The 20,670-nt window shown below is 38.1% G+C and overlaps 1 protein-coding gene across 6 annotated transcripts in view; it reads right to left on the bottom strand.

Annotated features, from left to right (window-relative positions):
- The window catches only part of arhgap21.L (Rho GTPase activating protein 21 L homeolog), a 119,751-nt gene that overhangs the window by 94,405 nt on the left and 4,676 nt on the right, over positions 1-20,670 (bottom strand). For 2 of the 6 annotated variants that reach the window (XM_041565342.1, XM_041565341.1), the window contains exon 1: positions 9,000-9,114. In XM_041565342.1, coding sequence (XP_041421276.1) covers positions 9,000-9,083 — 84 coding nt within the window. In that variant the 5' untranslated portion in view covers positions 9,084-9,114. 6 annotated transcript variants of the gene reach the window in all.

Below are 20,670 nucleotides of genomic sequence, written 5' to 3'. Positions count from 1 at the left end.
CTTCCACGGGGGGGGGGGGGTTAATTACCCTTTAACTGTGGTATTTTAGCAATATACGTGGCCACCTCCTGTGTGTAAGTAGTGAATACTTACAAACGTCTACTTGTACCACTAGCATAAAATATAGTTGCTCCTCCAATACAGGGCGTCATTCAGTTTCTAGGAAGGATATGCTAAAATTGTGTAAAAACTTCTTTAAATAAATAATGAATAAAATACAAGTTGCACTCACATATGTGTGCTTAAAATAAGCATGTAATCAGTCCGTCTGAGGGTTTCCCAATTCTGCGTTCTTTGTTTTCTTGACCCTGAATGCAACACCTGCTATACAGGCTGCACAACGATCAAATGAAATATGAGCCCTACTGAGAAAAACACCTATCATGCAAGCATAGCTAAAGCGATAATCCTGACAATAATAGGTTTGCTTAAAACAAAAGCACGCGTGATCGAATTCTGACAGATGACTTTAGATCTGTGCATTGCACACGTGTTCCTGCATCCCTGGAGTTTCAGCAGTCATTCCTAGAATTTCTGAATTTCTAGAATGTTTCTGGCACAGGAGTGCAGCTCACACCACAGCACTGCAGACAGCCGGGGAGCCTAATCAGTGACCCTAAAATACCACACACAGCTGGAAAGGAAAAGCCTCCTGTCTGAAGTTGAACAGTACATGACATTACCGACTGGTGTGTCTGGCAACGCTTCCAGTAGGAGCACTAACATTTCACTACTGAAAAAAAAAAGACTGCAGAATCACCTGAAAGACCAATTACAACATTATTATGCTTTATTTTTATAGCATTAACATACTTTGCAGATTATAATCGCACATCAATTAATGTCAGTGGAGCTTACTATTCAAACAAATCCCAGGATGAGAGAAAGCAAACTCTTTGTAGATACTGCCAGGACAGACTAAAGGCTACATGCATCACATGGAAGCAGTCACTCTAGCAACAAATGAAAGTTATTTTTCAGGAGAATGAAAGACTAAAACTGAGTAAGCTTTCAGAAAGTTCTATATAAATACACCAGTAAATCCTCAAAGTAATGCTGCTCTGAGTCCTCTGTCAAAAGAAACACAATATTTCTTTCCTTCTATTGTGTACTCATGGGCTTCTGTATCAGACTTCCTGTTTTCAGCTTAAACCTCCAGGGCTAGGGCTTGAGCATGCTCAGTTTGATCCTCTCTCCCTTTTCCCACCTCTCCTCCCTGCTGTAATCTGAGCCCAGGCAGGAAGTGATGTCACACCAAGATAAGATGGCATCTGCTATCCTAAACAAACGGGACAGTGTCTACAGCTGTTTACTCAGCATTCTGGAGAATAAATATAGTGTTATAGCTTGCACTATTGTGGTTAATCTATTGCTTCGGTAGCTTTCCTTCTTTAAAGATCAACTTGCTCTTTTAGCAGTATTTTCACAAATCACTTGTATTTTAAACGTCAAGGGTGTGAAACCCATAGCTCTCCTTCTTTGTGAATGGATTCCAGCATAAGTGGAGAGGTGCTGAGGGGTAAAATAATGTGCCTGACAGGCTTGTAGTTCTATTTTGTACATTCATTCAGCTGGAATACACTTTGCACAATGCTGAAAAGAATGACTGGCTGTTTCAGCGTGACATAGAAAAACAGAATTTGACAATAGATAAGGAGCACGTGGCCTCCAAAGGGTTCAGCATTACTGTATCATGCTCACTGCAGCTTTAGGTTTAGAGCAATGATAACAGCACAAATTTGCAGCAAGTCTTTCTTTTTGTTTAAAAAAAGCTTAATTTATTACAAGCGGAAGCCTCTGACTTTACAGTTGATCAGCTGAGCTGGACTTTTCTCTAATCGGATGTTGGGAGTTGTAGTTAAATAGTTGACGGTGGGGCCAACAAGCTTCCACTAGTGATCTATAGCGAGTGCCCCCTGCTTGTTATAACACAAGCACCCACATCCATATGTATCCATACTAAGGAACATAAAAAAAAGAAAGCCCGAAGACAGACATCCCTGAAAATAAGGCTTAGGCAAACCTGAAACCACAAGCCAAGCAATAGAACCCTAAATTAACATTAAGTATGAATATTTGGCTTTTTATTCACCACTTCTCCAGTTTGCAATTTCAGCAATCTGGTTACTAGGATCCAAATTGTCCTAGCAACCATGCAAAGATCTGAATAAGAGACTGCAATAGGAGAGGATCTGAATAGAAAGAGGAGTAATAAAAAGCAATAATTATAAATGTGTTGCCTTTCAGAGCATTTGTTTTTTTAGATGGAGTCAGTGAGCCACATTTGAAAGATGGAAAGATAAATAAAAAGGAAATACTTCAAAAACTATAAAAATAAAAAAAAAGTCGAAATTATGTCCAACTAAAAATTTGCTTAGAATTGGCCATTGTGGAACATACTAAAAGCTAACTTAAAAGGTACATGCACAGAGTCTCCGCTGCCCTAAACTACTGGAACAGCAGGCAACACTAAAAACAGTGCAACAGTTTTTTTACTTTTTAAACACTAGATTTATCCCAACGTCTTCTCCATAACTCACATTCCACGTCACATTTGACTTCGTTCTATAAGCAGAAACAGTTTAACAGATGAAGGGTATTTTATAATCCAAAAGCAAAATGCGGTGGGGAATGAAGAAACAATCGGAAAGAGGGATACACTTGCTCTTCCACAAGCTGTTCTATAAGTGTGCGCTAATTATGGACCCCCCCCCCACACACAATGCTTTTGAATTTTTGACACTTCTTGAGGATAATTTGCCATTACAGAAAAGTCCTGCTACTGTATACTACTGCATAGTTAGAAGTATAAATGATATCCTTTTGGTGATTGGTCTGCTTTATTTTATATCAGTCAGCTATCCGTCTGTGTGTAAGGGTAGAGGAATAGCTTAGCGGGGGGCAAATAATGTGAAAAATAAAAACAGTTCTTTGATGCCACTGGAGTGTTCTGGTTGAGTCTTGTGCTCAATCTAACAGTGGTCTGGAGTTGCCACGTCCAGGCTAAATGTATCATGAAATAATAATGGAGAGCAAATAAGTGTAATTTCTTCAGAGATGCATAGAACTAAATGTTTCGGACCACCGGGGGTCCTTCTTCTGGTGCAAGAGACAAGGTCTCCCTACAACCAGTGTGCCAAGCTACAGAGATTTGGGTTTAAAAAGGCCAATATGATTTAACTGAAGGTCCCATTGATTTCTGAATTAATTGACGTACCCCTCAACGTTCACAGATGCCAATATTCAAGATTTATAAGAACGCAAATAGCTCTCCAGCTCAGAGCTAGTGAAATACCATTTAAATTAGTGGAACAAAGAATTCTAGTTCTAGCAACTAGATATTCCATTCATTTTGTTTCTCGAAAACTGTAGTATTCAAGATGTTACCTGGCTGCTCAAATGGCTTGAGACTGTGAGGAATGCTAGGATTATAAAATCACAAATGTGCATGTACAACTAACACGATCAAGATCTAAAATACGTTCAGAATCGCATTTCAGCATTTGAATTTTGATCAACAATATTTGAAGACTGTGCAAAAAAAAAAAAAAAAAGCACAAAGGAAGCTAAAGGATCAATAATATAAAAGTGAAAATGTATTAGAGGAATTACAAAAGTATGTACTGTTGCCCTGCACTGGTAAAATTTGCCTCTGAAACACTACTATAATTTATATAAATGTGTAGCCATTCAAGCACAGGATACACAGTACAGAACAGATAAGCTGCGAGAAATCCCATTGTATTCTATAGGGCTTAACTATTATCTGCTATTTAACCAGTGCTTTTTCGCCTTTTCCAGCTTGAATGGCAACCCCCATGGCTACACAGCAGCTTGTTTATATAAACTAAAGTAGAATGTATGAAGCAAATACATCAGTTTTACCACTGCAGATCAACTGTACATTATATTTTAATTACTTTAAAACAATTAGATTTTTTGGTATTACTGATTCCACAGCCCAACATTCTAAACAACTGCATCATTGTTGAGGGCCTTATTAAATAAATCTGTTTACATCAAGCAAATTACTTTGGAAATATATGTGTACGAGTGTGTATGCACAAGCATATATAGAGGAACAAAAGAGCTTTGAAAACCACAGGTATTAAGACTCTGCAGCTATAATATAGTTCTGTAGGCATTCACATTAAAAGCTGCGAGCATTCTAAAAGCTTTGGATAGCTTAATGCTGCCTAATTACTTCCTAAACACTGAGGCAATGCAGAGCAAAGGGAAGAGAAGTAGTACACTTATTGGAAAATATAGTATGGATAAGCAGTTTTTCCACATTAAGGTAAAAAATGGTGGTGGACCTAATGCACAGGCAAGTCAAATGAGCTTTATTTTAGATGTGTTGTAAGAGAAGTCAAAGCAAAGGAGATGCACATGTTTTATGTAAAGTACAAACTAAACCTATTCAGTGAAGACACACCCACCAATTAAAACACTATAAACAAAGCAGAGCATATATATATATCAGATACACTAATAACAAGTAATTAGACATCTCGGCCAAACAGGACTGGTAAGAAATTTGCACCTTATTTAGTCCTATATTATAACACATATATAAAGTTAAGGACAGGCAAAAGCGAATGCAAGTTGCCTAGAAACTGTTGTTTAGGTTGAACAATAAGGGTGTGTATTTAGCCAAACGTCACATGTAAATTCACTATTGCTAGCTTTCTGATATGAACCCCATTGCCAGCACAGAGAGTGTTGATGCTGGGGAAAAAAAACCAAGTAAAGCAACATGCCCGTGAGCTACAGCCCTTTAAACCACTCCTAAAATGCCTGTGATCAGCAGTTTCAGTATTCTGGTTGCTAGGGTTCAAATTCCCCTAGCAAACATTCACGGATTTGAATAAGAGACTGGAATATGAAGAAGAGACTGGAATATGAATAGGAGAGGCCTGGACAGAAGGAGGAGTAATAAAAAGTAGCAATAACAATACATTTGTAGCCTTACAGTGTATTTGCTTATTAGATGGGGTCAGCTACACCCATTTAAAAGCTGGAATGAGTCAAAAGAAAAAAAGCAAAGAACTATTAAAAAAAAATAATAATGAAGACCAATTGAAACGATGCTTTGAATTGGTCATTCTATATCATACTAAAAGTTACCTTAAAGGTGAACCACCCCTTTAAGGGCTCGGTGTGACCCCATATTGGATTATTTTCTATGGCCCCCAGCTTGGTAAATGGCTTCAAAGTTTACCCAAATATCACTGTATACAGCGCACAGTTGAGATATGGCAAATAACACCCTCTCTACATCAGGGTTACCCAGTGTCGTAAGGTCTACTTTTGTTGAAATTGTCTTACTATCTGAACTCTTACAATGCAATGGAAATGTAACAGGGTTGCATTTAAAAGACCACATTCCATTTCTCATACTTTAAATCAGGAGTACCCAATCTTTTTTGGGCCAGGGTCCGGTGGAGGGGGTTGGGAGAGGTCGCTAGGGGGTTGGGAGGGGCCAGTGTCCCACTCGGGACACTGGAGCAAACAGATTTTTTTATATTCAATTTTGAAATCTGACATGGGGCTAGACATTTTGTCAATTTCCCAGCTGCCCCAAGTCATGTGACTTGTGCCTGCACTTTAGGAGAGAAATGCTTTCTGGCAGGCTGCTGTTTTTCCTTCTCAATGTAACTGAATGTGTCTCAGTGAGACATGGGTTTTTTTTTTTGCTAGCTTTTAGATCTACCAGGCAGCTGTTATCTGATTACCTTCCCATTGTTCTTTTGTTTGGTTGCTGGGGGGGGGGTGATATCACTCCAACTTGCAGTACAGCAGTAAAGAGTGATTGAAGTTTAGCAAAGCACAAGTCACATGACCAGGGGCAGCTGGGAAACTGACAAAATGTCTAGCCCCATGTCAGATTTCAAAATTGAATATAAAAATATCTGTTTGCTCTTTTGAGAAATGGATTTCAGTGCAGAATTCTGCTGGAGCAGCACTATTAATTGATTAATTTTGTCCCATGACAGTATCCCTTTAAGTTTAAAGTTTAACATACACCACAAAAAGTTAAAAAAAACAGGGTGGCAGATGTTAGCTGGTTTTTATGGTCACTATAGGATAGAACTCCATTTACACTTGAGAAAAAACAAAACAATCAAACACAGCACCAAGCCAACACTTTTAAGTTTGTTTTGTCAAAAGCTGGGCAAACGGAGATGGAAAATGCTAGGCAATGACCACAAGCCCCCAGCGGATCTTCAACATGCCTTGGCACGTCTACAAATGTGGGGTATTATCTTATAGAATATCTGACCAGTTAATCGGGGTGTCACAGTGACAACTACAGAATTATTTGGTGTGACCTGTATAAGAAAATATAGATTCACAAATCACTTAGGTCTGTCAGACAACATCCGTAGAAGAAGAAATGGGTGTGACAGAGGAAATAAGCTTAGCTACCCTTTAACATACCAGCCAATAATCAATGCACAGTTATATTGATCACTATAAGGAGGTAAGCAGGGAACATGTTTGGGATTTTAAACATATTACCTAGTTCTTTATTAAACGCTAAAACTATACTCCGTATGAAAGGATGGCAAATTCTCACCACTAGTGAAAGCTCCCGATAGAAGTACTGATGATTCATTCGACAACTCGGGCATTTTAAAACATTAAACTATGCAATACAGCAGACTCATCTAGTTCCAAATGGATTGATATTTGGTGCTAATGGATTAAAAAAAACATCAACATCCTAACTTGAATTGCAGCTTAATAGTGGTCATGCACTGGCTACCGATGAAGAATGCTTAAACATTGCCAAAACAAAGATTACTAAATACATAGTCTGTAGTGGACCTTGACCAAGCAAAAAAGCCCAGATTTGATATCGACCATACTGCCCATCCATCTGGGTAACGCCTGCTTATAGAACGTGAACACTGATCCAAGTTACGGACATGTATAAATCATGTATCATGTTACAATTTAGCTCAGCATTTTTACCCAGAACACATTGTTTTCATATACATATGGAATCAAATAATTGTGAGATATGATGTTATCCTTCCCCTTTGGATGCAAAATTGCTAGTTTACCCCTTCTCTCAAGACCTTCTATCAAGGCCAAAGCCATACAGATCCGCTCATTTGGCAATGTTTTCCAAATATGCCCACATCGAAGTGGGCAACATCGGGCTGATCTGATCAGGGAGCCCAACGATCAGATCATAATAGATCCGATACTGGCGGTTGGATCTCGGGTCTGCATAAACGCATAGATGCAGCCACAATCAACGGGATTTTTTTTTAACCTGCCCGATGAAGATCTGGCCAACTTTTGGCCAGATATCGATCGGGAACGCCAGTCTGATGGCCCCACACATGGGCCAATAAGCGGACGACTCGGTCTGTCGGCAGCTTTTATCGGCCTGTGTATGGGGGCCTTTAGACTCAAATCAGTAGAGTGAGTAAACTATATGACAACCTAATACATATTGTTAGCTTTATTAAATGTAACGATACGAGTGAGGGAAAACATGGGGAAGGCGTACTGCTCACAAACGCACAGTCCTGAACTTAAAAAAAAAACAAAAAAAAAACTGAGCTTATGTTAAAGGGAAACTATCGCGAAAATTAAAATTTAATAAGCTTTAGCATACTGAAATAAAAAACTTTCTAAATACAAATAAAAATTCTGTACTGTTTCTGAAATAATGAAGTTTATCTGTTTCTCCTTATTCGGTCTTCATGCAAGAAGAGAGCTCACTCAAATAACCGACTCCAGTCAGCGTTGGACTGGGCCTGGAGAAAACTCGTGGGCGCCCACCGACCCAGGTCCGCTGCTGGAAACTTCTACAGGAAGTGCGGTGGTCGTGTAGCCCCTCCTCCACACACGCTAGCCGGTATTTATAAAGTCGGTACACACAAGGTATGTGCTGGGGGGGGGGGACTGGTTTGTGATTGGTGGTTGTGGCACTTCCGACTGGGGTGAGGGCCGCCAGGCAGAAGCCCTAGTGGGCCCTGGACACCCCAGTCCGACACGGATTCCAGTACAAACAAAATCTAACAAGAAAACTGCCTTTTGCACAAATTCAGCTTGTAGAGAGACATGATGTCTGGTGAGTTTAATAGAGTGAGCTCTAATACATTTTCTAGGCAAAAGGAGCCCCCCTATAAGATATATTGGATCATTCATCCAATATACTCATCTAATATACTCCAGCATACTGAAATAAGAAACTTTTTAATTTTAATTTCTGCAATAGTTCCCCTTTAGAGTTTAAATGAGAGATAGGTGGGATTTAGGAAGTCTAATTAGGAATGTCGCCATGTTTCATTGTTGGTGGTTCTTATACAATTAAATGAAATACTTCAGACATTGATCTGTACGGAAGCATTATTATTATGGATGTATCTGGATAAAAGTGGGCAGTAACACTGCTATAATGATTACTGCTAAAACTAAACAACAATTATGGAAAACTGCTTTCCCTTTCATGCGATGCTGCATATGAGACTGCAATATTTCTACTTGCTTGATGGCCTTGACTGGAGATGGGTATAAAATAACCGCGCAGATGTTTTCATATTAAGCCATAACATGAAAGCTCTTTTAAGAGCTAGGATTTACATTTAACTAACCTCCATAATACACACACACATAACAGACAACTTTCTAGAAGTAAAATTATCCGTTGATAGTTGGAGGAGCGACGAAGGGTCTATAGCTGCTTCTCCTAAGGAGGGATGGGGTTAAATTATTGAACAGAATTCTACTACAATCCTATGCAGGCAGCACACAAGAAATAAACACACACAGAAATGCAGCAGCCGGATCCCATGGAAAAGTCAAGAGAGCGGAGCAGAGATATTCCACAAAAACAATCGGACGTCGTTTAAACCAGCCATACAGTATTAACTATTGGCTTCAATAAATCCCTTTCATCAAGCCATGATAATAGGACATGAAAGGTTTCCCTTCAAATCCAAAGGTCATCCCCACAATAGCACATTCCCACTACAAACCTGCTTGTTCCAGGCACAGTACAGATTGCAGATTAAACTCCAGTTGGGATTCAGCATGCAGTCTAGTAACCTGAACTGTGCCATGCCTGCTTATAGCGCACAACGCATCCCTTCTCTCGGATTTGGCTAATACGACAGCTATGCAGTGCTCACAACCAGCAAAACAGTCCCGTCCTTCTTCTCGTTCTGTCCACTCAGCAAATAGCTTGCAGCAGTGAGAACAGAACGCTTTACCAATCAGAGCTGCTTTGTGACTTGCATGCATTGCATTGCTCCACAATAGGAGGGAGAATTATCTTCAATCAACAATTTCACCGTTTCCCAATCACTGCTCAATCCTGAGATTTACATTTGTGGAGGTGTTGGCATCTGAAATCACATTTAACTAGTTTGCGAATACTATCCGTAGTTTGCTTGTCTGATCAGGATGAATTAGGGTAGGGAGAGGAGGACGAAGTCACAAAGCTAATCCTCTGGAGGAAAATTTCCCATCTACATAAAGTATTGAAATGGGGCTAAAGTTTAAACAATACAGTGAGCTTTACCAAGTTTAGGGAGCAGGGATAAACGGACATCTCGGGAGGAATGGAATGCCCTTGAAGCATTTCATTGAACACTTTTACAAAGTGTGGAAGCAGAAGTGTTTTAAATTTCTTATAATAATTGGAGGTAAATGCAGCTGGGCCAGGGCTAGAGCTTTTTTTTTTCCAGCTGTTTGATTGCTTTATCGATTTATTCTATTCTGATGGGTGAATTTAAGATGTGGCCTTAAAGTTAATTTGGGAATATTTATCCCTTATGAGGTTATACAACCTTGCATACAACTTCTGGAATATTTTAAGCATACATAGGAGGGTTTAGACCCATATGACCAGTGTTTGCTTTTAATGACTATATAAGTTTGGAATATTTAGGCTAGGGCCAGATGATGCGCTGCTGCTCTGTGCTGGCACCAGAATACTTTGCCTTGGCTCTGTGCAGACAGACAAAGCAGAGTTTGGTGCTGAAACATGAGCATTTTTGTACAAAATCCAACATGTCTGCCTGCACCACAGCCGAGGAATTGTATTCGGGTGCAGGTACATTAAGAGCAGCAGAGTTGTGGATTCTTGGTCTGCATCCTCATCGTCTGGCCCTAGTTTTATCTAGTGCCATTTTTTTCACTAGAAATGTACCTAGTTTTGTTTAATCCATTTGGTATGTGTCTCAGCCTTTTCATACATAAGAGGTTAGTTGCTATGTAGCTTCAGTCACTTTTATAAGTGTCTTGGGCAGGGGTGTCTAAACTTTTTGTAACGAGGGCCAGATTTAGCAAGGTGAAAATATGTGGGGGCTGACCATTCAGCCTGACATTCTTTGAACCATTAACATCATTTAACTCATTTAAACAAGGTATCGCGTAGCCGTATCAGTAATATTTGGGCACATTAGTGAAATGATCTGCCACTTGGTCTATACTGCTGTGTGCTGAAGGTGTTAGTAATACACATACTGGCACGTAGAGATGCACCGCTCTTGCATTATTATTTATTTTACTGTACTGGCAAGTCAGTATGTCTATTGCACCTTCAGCCCTAAAGAAGTATGCAAGAATGATGCGTGATTCCTGATTGCACGGTGTTGGAGGGCCGTACTATTATTAATTTCATGATGGAGGCTGAGGGCCGCAATTGGCCCCCGGGCCTGACTTTGGACATGCCTGGTCTTGGCTGTAAGTGCCTCCATAAGTTTTTATTTTATGGGTAGCTAATTAATACTTTGCCCCTAATAGTGCATTTATGGTCTGGAATACATTTCCATGGAAAATTCCTCAAAGTTAGTTATTTACCCAGTAGTTTTAGTTTTGTGTTTTGATTATAAAAGCACAGCAGGATGCACTGGGCTGTCACATTTAGGGAGTTATTTATTAAAGTCCGAATTTTTAGTGGAAGAAAAATTATTTTTTTCAGGGATTTATTATACCACGATGATGGAAATAGTCAGAATCCGAAAATCAGGCATCTCAGACCTGCCGAGGCTGCATATAAGTCAATGCGAGAAGTCCAGAAGATATCTTGATCTGCACTGAGTTTCAAAGATTTCATGGTTTTCAGGCAAAAATCAAAAAAAAAAAAAAAAGTTAAGTATAAAATTCGGAAATTTTGTACGATTTGTTTTTTTCACGGTTTTTTTGGGGGTTTTTTTCCCTGCACACAAAATTTTCGAGTATATATTTTATATCACTCGAGTATATATTCGAGTAATATTGAGAGTTTATATAATTATATGGTTTATAAATTTAACTGATTTAATGTGCCTTTAGTTAAGGAAACCTAAAACTTTTTTTCCCCAAAGTCATTAATGAATAAAAGTAATAGGATGGTCTATAGAGAAATGGGCACACAATTACTAGAATAGCTAGAATTTTTCTTTCACTCGTTTATACTGAAATTCTTGGGATGAAAGCATTTGACAGCATTACGTGTGTAATCACACTACAGTGCCACATGTGCAACTGAGAATGGTGCTCTGTGTAATGTTAATAATCAGGCGTGGAATGCAGTTTCACATGTTACTAATGTTTACAACATATAGTAATGATTGCATAGTGACAGTGGGTGTAGTAATGTCGGAACTTATCACCTCTGTACTGCCTTCGTGCAAAGAAAAAAGAAAAAACTGGACACTACAAAACTGTATCTGTGAATAAATGCACACTTTGTTGGAATTGCATTATTCTGCCCTCGCCCTTCTGAATTACTTTTGGTTGTATGCCAAATGACCATCAAAGTACCAAAGGGTTCTGTTAGCAAGGACTTGTAGAGACTTGAGTGCAGCCCTGGAATGGCCTCATAGCAATTAATGCTCTGTGGGTTGTAAAACAAAATAAATAAAACAAAAGAATACACTGATCAATCAATATCTAAAAGCACAGGCCAAAGCTGGCATTATAAGAGGATGCCACTAAAAAAGATGGTATATGTTACAGAACAGCTATAATTGAATGCAAATTGAAAGCAGTTGACAGTTTGAAGCAGACTAAAACGAGCCACATGGGCAAATAATTGAATACGAACTGTCAACAGTTTTTTGGTGGTTAAACAACACAATGGAAATCACACACAGCAGATTTAGCAATATAAAATGTATAAACTAACGCCACAGTTGTACTCAGAGAAGAAGCAGTCGGGAGATACATGTTCATAAAGCCATAGTTCCCAAAGTGTGGCCAAAGCAATAGATGGACTCAATGTTAAATTTGATGTTCTAGAGTAATGGCTGTTAACATTTTTTAGTAGACTAATTGAAGGTCCAGCCTTTAGCTAGTGCCCCCCTGTTTGTGCTTGAAAAGTATACAGATTAGGGATGCACCGAATCCAGGATTTAGCCTTTTTCAGCAGGATTCAGATTAGACCGAATCCTTCTGCCTGGCCAAACCAAATCCGAATCCTAGTTTGCATATTCAAATTAGGGGTGGGGAGGGAAATCGCGTGACTTTTTGTCACAAAACAAGGAAGTAAAAAATGTTTTCCCCATCCCACTCCTAATTTGCATATGCAAATTAGGATTCAGATTGGTATTCGGCCGGATCTTTCGCAAAGGATTCAGCCAAATCCAAAATAGTGGATTTGGTGCATCCCTACTACAGATTCTGAACACAAATCAACCAAAGTACTGCCAGAGATGGATTCATTTGCCAGAGCTAAATTCTATTCTCTCACCTCTCATTCCATTTTAACAATTGTATTTGAATGAAGCAAAATAAGAAAAACACAGCAGGCTGTACATGAAAAGGAAGAAAGAGCAGATGGTGAGAAAGCTAAAAAAAAAAAAAATAAAAAAAAAAAGACTGAACAGATATCTATTCTAAAGGCAGATTTCATCTGTTATGCCAAGAACAAGCATTTTTTAATTGCCGTCACACACTGCAAAAGATCAAGAGGGAAAATAGACTTCAACCCTTATGGACACAAGCCAAATGGACCTGGATTTGTCTGGAAAGACCTTTAAGTTCAGTGTAAGTGTATTTATTTTATATTTAACAGAAAGAAACAAAAAGTTTAAAACACACAATAAACCTGATCTTCCTTTTTTTATTTTTGTAATAGTAGTAGGAGTGATTATGGCATCACTTTTCCTATGTTCTGGTTATGCTAGAGGGTTCTGCCATGCCCACATATCCCTCATTTCTGCTTCAAAAATCCTTCCGTCATGGGTGTAAATTCTAGAGCATTACGTCAGCTCATCTCTTCCTTTCTCGCTGTCATCTATTCTGCTATTCACACCTTCATTCCTTCACCACCTCCCACACCAATAGGAAACCTGCTGCTCAGCTCCCATGCCCAGAATACTCACAGCTCTATAGTAATTACAGCTCTCATTCTGGAGGTATAGGACCTACACAATTAGGAGGGTGAGAACTACAGTATGTGCATGTTTAGGATTTGGAAAAGATGTTAGTGCACAGGATAAGCAACCTCCATGAGAGAAAGATCCCTGGGATGTTCATCGTCTGTAGAATATGACACAGATCATTCCTCCAAGAATATGGCTCAACATTATAAGAATCTAATAACTTACCAAACCAAGTAAAAACCCATTCTAAGCACTTTGTGGTTTTCTACATCCTAGATGTTTCCTTCCAATTCAAACCACAGGCTGGGTATTCTGGTTAAACTTGTTAAACTCAAGCAGAAACATCTGACTGTGAGAAACAGAACTTTTTATTCTACACCCACACCCATAAAGCACAGTTACTACAATATGAAAAGTCTGTCAAGAAAAACTAAGATTCTACCTAATTTGTCTCTGACAGAAAGAATAATAAAAGCACAGTTGTCTTTGTACAAATTCCAGAGTCTCCTTCTGCAGATGATAGATCTCGGCAGCCCAAAATGTGCATCATAAACCTCACTTGCCCCCATATGTGGTATACCGTAAGACACAAAGGGGGTTATTTACTAAACTCCGAATGCAAAAATCACTAAAAATTCGTGATTTTTTTTACATAAAAATCGGAATTTAAAAAAAAAAAATCACAAATGTTTCGTAATTTAATAAACCCTGAGGATGAAAAAGTCAGAATTTGAAAATCTGGCATCTCAGACCTGTTGAGGATGCATATAAGTCAATGGGAGAAGTCCCAATGATTTTTTGATGTGTGCAGGGTTTCGTGCAATAGCCCAAAGTTTCAGGTGAAAATTCAAAAAAAAATTGGGAAAATCAGATTTACCATAAATCAAATTTTGGGGAAAATGTAATAAAATTTGATCTGACAAATGTTCCTATTTCAGTGCCAGTGGGATGAAAATTTTGTTTCGTTTGTAGGAAGAAAAACCAGCGTTATAAGCTCAGGGGTAGACAACAAAGAAAATAGAAGAGTAGTATATAGTGTAGTATTTTTGCGAATAAATTTACACCTCTTTGTGCAATTACCATGGGGTGTGTGTTTACTCTCTTCCACCAGGGGGTTTAGTTGCCCTTTAACTGTGGTATTTTAACAATATACGTAGTGAATACTTACAAATGTTTATTTGTACCACTGCCATAAAAGTGTATTAGCTCCTCCAATAAAGAACATCAATCGGTTTCTAAGAAGAATATGCTAAAATCGTATAAAAACGTATTTTTTGACATCGCCAAACGAGCGGATCTCTACATCTATGGCCACCTTAAGTCAGCTTTTTACCAGTGAATTTCCTCCAGGCAGATATGTATAAGGAAGCCAATTCCTTATACACACTTGAAAAAGGGCCAATGTGCCCAAAACATGTCGTGTGGCAATGGAATAAAGGCTTAATTGCAGTTAATCTGCTTTTGTGAGTGTTTCCAAAACCTCGTTACAATCGCTTTGGTTCCCTATAAGGGCAGACGGTAATAACCAAGTAGTTCTGAATAATTCCACTTGCTACAAAGTGGAAAAAAACTCTTGTCCGTTTCCATCCATTTGACATGAGTGAAGCATTACTTTACTCGATAATATCCTGCAATTGGCTGCACTTTAATGTTAACAAGAACACAACTCAAAACAGGTTGACATCTCGGCCAAACAGTATCACAAGGCTTTCAATAAACTCCATATTTGTTCCATTTCTGCAATATAATTCTCCTTATCAACGACTGCTACAAGGAGTACCTAAACAAAATCCAAGGCCAACTTTGGGCCCAAAATTTATATTTGTGTAAAGCAATGTTTGCAAGATATTCTTCTTGTGTGGCTTCCACAAACCTGTTACCAACTCCATTTGCATAATCTTCCTCGTCGTGGAGAAACACTGTACCTGCCTGTATCCCACTATTAGACAAATTTAATCCCCAAGCAGTTTCAGGCATGAGTGACCATCCTGAAATAGCTACGCTTTATTTTCAAATTTTGATAAATTAGTATGATGTAGAGAGTGATATTCTGAGACAATTTGCAACTGGTTTTCATTTTCTATTGTTTAAGGTTTTTGAGTTATTTAGCTTTTTATTCAGCAGCTCTTCAATTTGCATTTTAAACTATCTGGTAGCTAGGGTCCAAATTACCCTAGCAACCATGCATTGATTTGAATAAGAGACAGGAATATGAATAGGACCTGAATAGAAAGAGGAGTAATAAAAATTAGCAATGATTTTCATCGTAAGAGCTTGAAGTGGACACCACTAGTGGACACATTATGCATCTTAATATAACTAATACAATGTATCATCATTTATTTATCATCATAAAAAAAAAAAATTAGCAATGAGAATAAATTTGTAGCCTTACAGAGCATTTGCTTTTTAGATGGGGTCAGCAACGCCCATTTGAAAGCTGCAAAGAATCATTAGAAATAACTATAAAAAATAAATAACGAAAACCAACTGAAAAGCTGCTAAAAATTGGCCATACTATAACATACTAAAAGTTACCTTAAAGGTGAACCACCCCATTAAGTTAACTCTAATGTGGCCAATTCTAAGCAACTTTGCAATTGATCATTATTTATTTTTTATAGCTTTTAAAATTATTTGTCTTTTTCTTCTGACTCTTCAGCTTCCAAATGAGGGCCACTGACCCCCATCTAAAAACACAAATGCTCTGGAAGGCTACAAATGTATTGTTATTGCTACATTGTATTACTAATCTTTCTATCCAGTCCCTCTCTAATTCAGATTCAAATCAATGCACGGTTGCTAGGGTAATGTAGACCCTAGCAACCAGATTGCTGAAATTGCCCACTGGAGAGCTGCCGAATAAAAAGCTAAATAACTCAAACACCACAAATAATAAGGAAATAAAAACCTATTGCAATCTGTCTCAGAATATCGCTCTCTACATCATACTAAATGTTGACTTAAAGGTGAACAACCCCTTTAAAGGACCAGTAACACCAAAAAATGAAAGTGTTTTAAAGTAAAGAAAATATCATGTACTGGTGCCCTGCACTGGTAAAACTGATCTGTCTGCTTCAGAAACACTACTATAGTTCATATAAACAAGCTGCTTTGTAGCAATGGCGGAAATTGAAAAAAGGCTAAATGGCACAGGATAAGTAATGGACAACAGATAACACCATTATGTTCTACAGAGCTTATCTGTTATCTGCTGTGTAACTTGAGCTTTTTCTCCTTTGAATGGCTGCCCCCATTACTACACAGCAGCGTATTTATATAAACAATAGTAATGTTTCTGAAGCAAACACTGCAGTTTTACCAGTGCAGGGCAACACTGCATTATATTTTTATTACTTTAAAACAATTAAATTTTTTGATATTACTGGTCCTTTAAATAATGTGTGTGGTGTGTGTGCGCGTGTGTATATATAAAAGCAGGACAAACAGAGTAGCAAAAATCTGAATCAAGATGGGGGGTATTCCATTCAAAATTAAGATGCAGCAGCAAGATGTCCTGTATATTTATTTTGACTTTAGTTGTGATTTAAGTGGGAACACACATTTATACATACATACATACATACATACATAGTAGTGTTTATTTTACAATATGGATTTCAAGCCTCCAGGGAGTGAAGATATCACTAACAAGGATACATTAATTTGCAACAGTCTCCAGAAGCAACAGCTTCCTTCCCATGCAGTTTCCTTATACATTAGAGGCAAAGGAAGCAGGTGAGGCTGTACTATACAATTCAAGGAAACTTGTACTCTGAAGAAGGCAATGCAGACCCCCCCCCCATTTTATCTAAGAAGGCAAATCATCTACAAACTGAAATATAAAGACATGAATGGCATCAGCTCAGGGATATGACCCTGCATTAGCACATCCTCAACTGTACATTTTCATGAATTAATTCAAGACAAAGAGAATTACTACTGCATCCTGAAGAAAAGGGTAATAAAATAAATGCCACAACACACACAGGATACAGTAAAGGAGACATACAGAGGTTTGTAACAAAGCATGTCCAACGTCTATAAACCCGTAGTATCCCTTTTATAGAAGCAAGACTGTAAAAAGGTGTAAAAACTGTAAAATTTGACACACTCGTATTTGCTTTTAAAAGAAGCGGCGAGTCTAAAACAGATCAAATGTCAGTACAAAAGTAATGGGGAGCAGAGCATGGAAGATTGTGGGGAAAAGTGTAAATGTGATGATAGAATTATAGGACACTTGTGACTTGAAGAATTAAATACAGGTATGGGACCAGTTATCCAGAATGCATGGGACATGGGGTTTTCCAGATAACGAATCTTACTGTGGATCTTCATACCTTAAGTCTACTAGAAAATCATATAAACATTAAATAAACCCAATAGGTTGGTTTTGCTTCCAATAAGGATTATTATTTCTTAGTTTTGGTCAAGTACAAGCTACTGTTTTATTATTACAGTGAGGGAAATCATTTTTAAAAACTTATAATTATTTGGATAAAATGGATTGTTCCAGGAGCAGACAGGACAGGAGTCTATTGCCAGCGGAGGGGTATTTCAATAAACTGATTTTCAGCCCGATCTGCCATTAGCCTTTATATGTGTTATATTCCTTCAAAAAAAGACACAGGCCGATACTTAAGGTTTGTTCACCTTTGAGTTAACTTTTGATATGATGTTGAGTGATATTCTGAGATAATAAAAAAATTAAAACCAAATGCAAATTATTTGTGGCTTTTGGGTTATTTAGCTTTTTATTCAGCAGCTCTCCAGTTTGCAATTTCAGCAATCTAGTTGCTAGGGTCCAAATTACCCTAGCAACCATACATTGATTTGAATAAGATTGCAATATGAATAGGAGAGTCCTGAATAGAAAAAGGAGTAATAAAAAGTAACAAAAACAATACATTTGTAGCCTTACAGAGCATTTATTTTTTAAAGCTGCGACGCCCATTTTAAAGCTGGAAAGAGTCAAAAGAAGAAGGCAATTCAAAAACTGTAAAAAATAAATAATGAAGACCAATTGAAAAGTTTCTTAGAACTGGTCATTCTAGAACATATTAAAAGTTCACTTAAAGGTGAACCGCCCCTTTAACATATGCAAAGACTAAGGGGCAGATTTACTAAGCTCGAGTGAATGGTTCGAATGTCAAAAAGTTTGAATTTCTAAGTAAATTTTGGGGTACTTCAACCATCGAATAGGGTATATTCGACTTCGATTCGAAGTAAAAATCGTTCGAATATTCGACCATTCGATAATTGAAGAACTGTCTCTTTAAAAAAAAAACTTCAACTTCCTACTTCACCAAATTAAAGCTACCGAAGTGCAATGTTAGTCTATGGGGACCTTCCACAGCAGTTTTCTACGTTTTTTTTTTTTTTTTGGTCGAATAGAAATCCTTCGATCGATCTCTAAAAATCTTCGAATCGTTCGATTAGATCGATTTAATTGTTCGGTTCGAATGATTTAATCCTTCGATCAAACTATTTCTATTCAATCGTTCGATTGATCGAATACGCTAAAAATCCTTCAACTTCGATATTCGAAGTCGAAGGATTTCAATTCGAGGGTCGAATTTCAAAGTTTTTTTAACCTTAGTGCCCCTTGGTGCAGTATCACTGCTAGATTGGTGCAGAATTACGGACAGCATAAGGCAAAAAGAACCGACATAAAAAGGTCGTTCCTCATAATACTGAAGTCCAAGTAAAGGAAGTTGCTTTCAGGTGATAACTATGATTTAACCTGTGCCTAAAGTATCACCTTAAGCCAAATGCTTCAAGTTAACAGATACAGCACTGTGCGTTATCCATAGAGTAGTGCTCGGTCCTAAACACAGAACATTCAATGGCCAGAAAATTTAAATTGATGTTCTACAAGAAAGATAGTGCCCTTAAATAGGCTTAAAGGAGAACTAAAGAAGTAGCTAGAAATGTTGTACATGATGTTTTGGGCTTCTGTACCAGCCCAAGGCAACCACAGCCCTTTAGCAGTAAAGATCTGTGTCTGCAAAGATGCCCTAGTAGCTCCCCATCTTCTTTTCTGCTGATTCACTGCACATGCTCTTTGTTGCCGTCACTTACTGAGCTTAGAGACCCACTCCAAATATCAAAATATAAGGCATTAATTAATACAAATAATTACTATATGAAAGCTCAGAAACCAGTGCAATTAGCATCAGAATTTAATAATCAACCTTGTAGTATCACCTTATATTACAGTCCAACCTCATTTTCTGCTTGATAATTTGTGACGACCCCTAAGCTTAGCTTCTCAACAGCTGCTCAGAGCCCACTGAGCATGTGAGTGTCACAGACACTTTCCAAGATGGTGACCCCCCTGTGACAAGTTTGAAGTCCTGGATCATTGCTGCTATTGACAAGCTGAAACTTTAGGCTGGTGCAACAAGTGCAGTATATAAAATATGGCATTTTTAGCCATTTGTTTTTAGGGTTTGCTTCTCCTTTAAATCCACACCTGCCCATTGGAATTCCCGATGAACAAGTTTGCCTTACTATCCATGACTAATGGCACAGCTGTAAGACATTGCTGCTACAGGGATAGTCCACATTTCCATGTGAATAATTGAATCCATAATATCTTTACAGTCATCCAGTGTTCAATGGTTGCCGATCATGAACTTTTGCATCATTTTGTGTAACAACCTCTTATTTCCTATCCTTTTAAAAGCATCCTTCCACTTTTCAATTTTGACAGTTTACAGTAGCTGGCCATCCTATGGGAATAACAACATTTCACTCAGAAGAACATTCATCAAATAGAACGAATACCGACTTGTTTCAATAACCTCCGTCCCCAATTAACCTAACCCTGACACGTATTTCCTCTAATTGTTGTAATGGCTGTAAGAATGTCAAAGAAGTGCACACAAATAGACACAGGGACATATGGGATTCACATCTGCAGCTGCGGAATTAAATAATGTTTTTACACCCTTCCCTAACTCATTACGAGGGGGGTTCAATATAATTCCACTCGATGCTCCTCTGCTCTTTAATGCCAATAAAAAGCAACTGCAGTGAATACACCAAGGTACAGTCACTTGGATCATTCTAATGGCAACATAAATATCCGGCTTTTGTCACACAATATCCCAACAACAATGGCAACCAGTGGCCCAAAGTCTGACAATTAGAACCCCCATTTATTAATACAAGCAGAAAAGACTTGTCTGGATATAAACTAAGACTTTTTTGCAAGACCCTGTTTGTCCCCTGAAAAAATGTAAAAAGGGGGTTCCACAGTGTGTGTGTGTATATATGTATACATACACATACACATACAATGCTCAGGACTTGAGGTTTTCTGGATAACAGA

This window comes from Xenopus laevis, chromosome 6L, assembly GCF_017654675.1.
Source record: "Xenopus laevis strain J_2021 chromosome 6L, Xenopus_laevis_v10.1, whole genome shotgun sequence".
Lineage (NCBI taxonomy): Eukaryota > Metazoa > Chordata > Amphibia > Anura > Pipidae > Xenopus > Xenopus laevis.
This window is presented reverse-complemented; position numbering and strand designations above follow the sequence as displayed.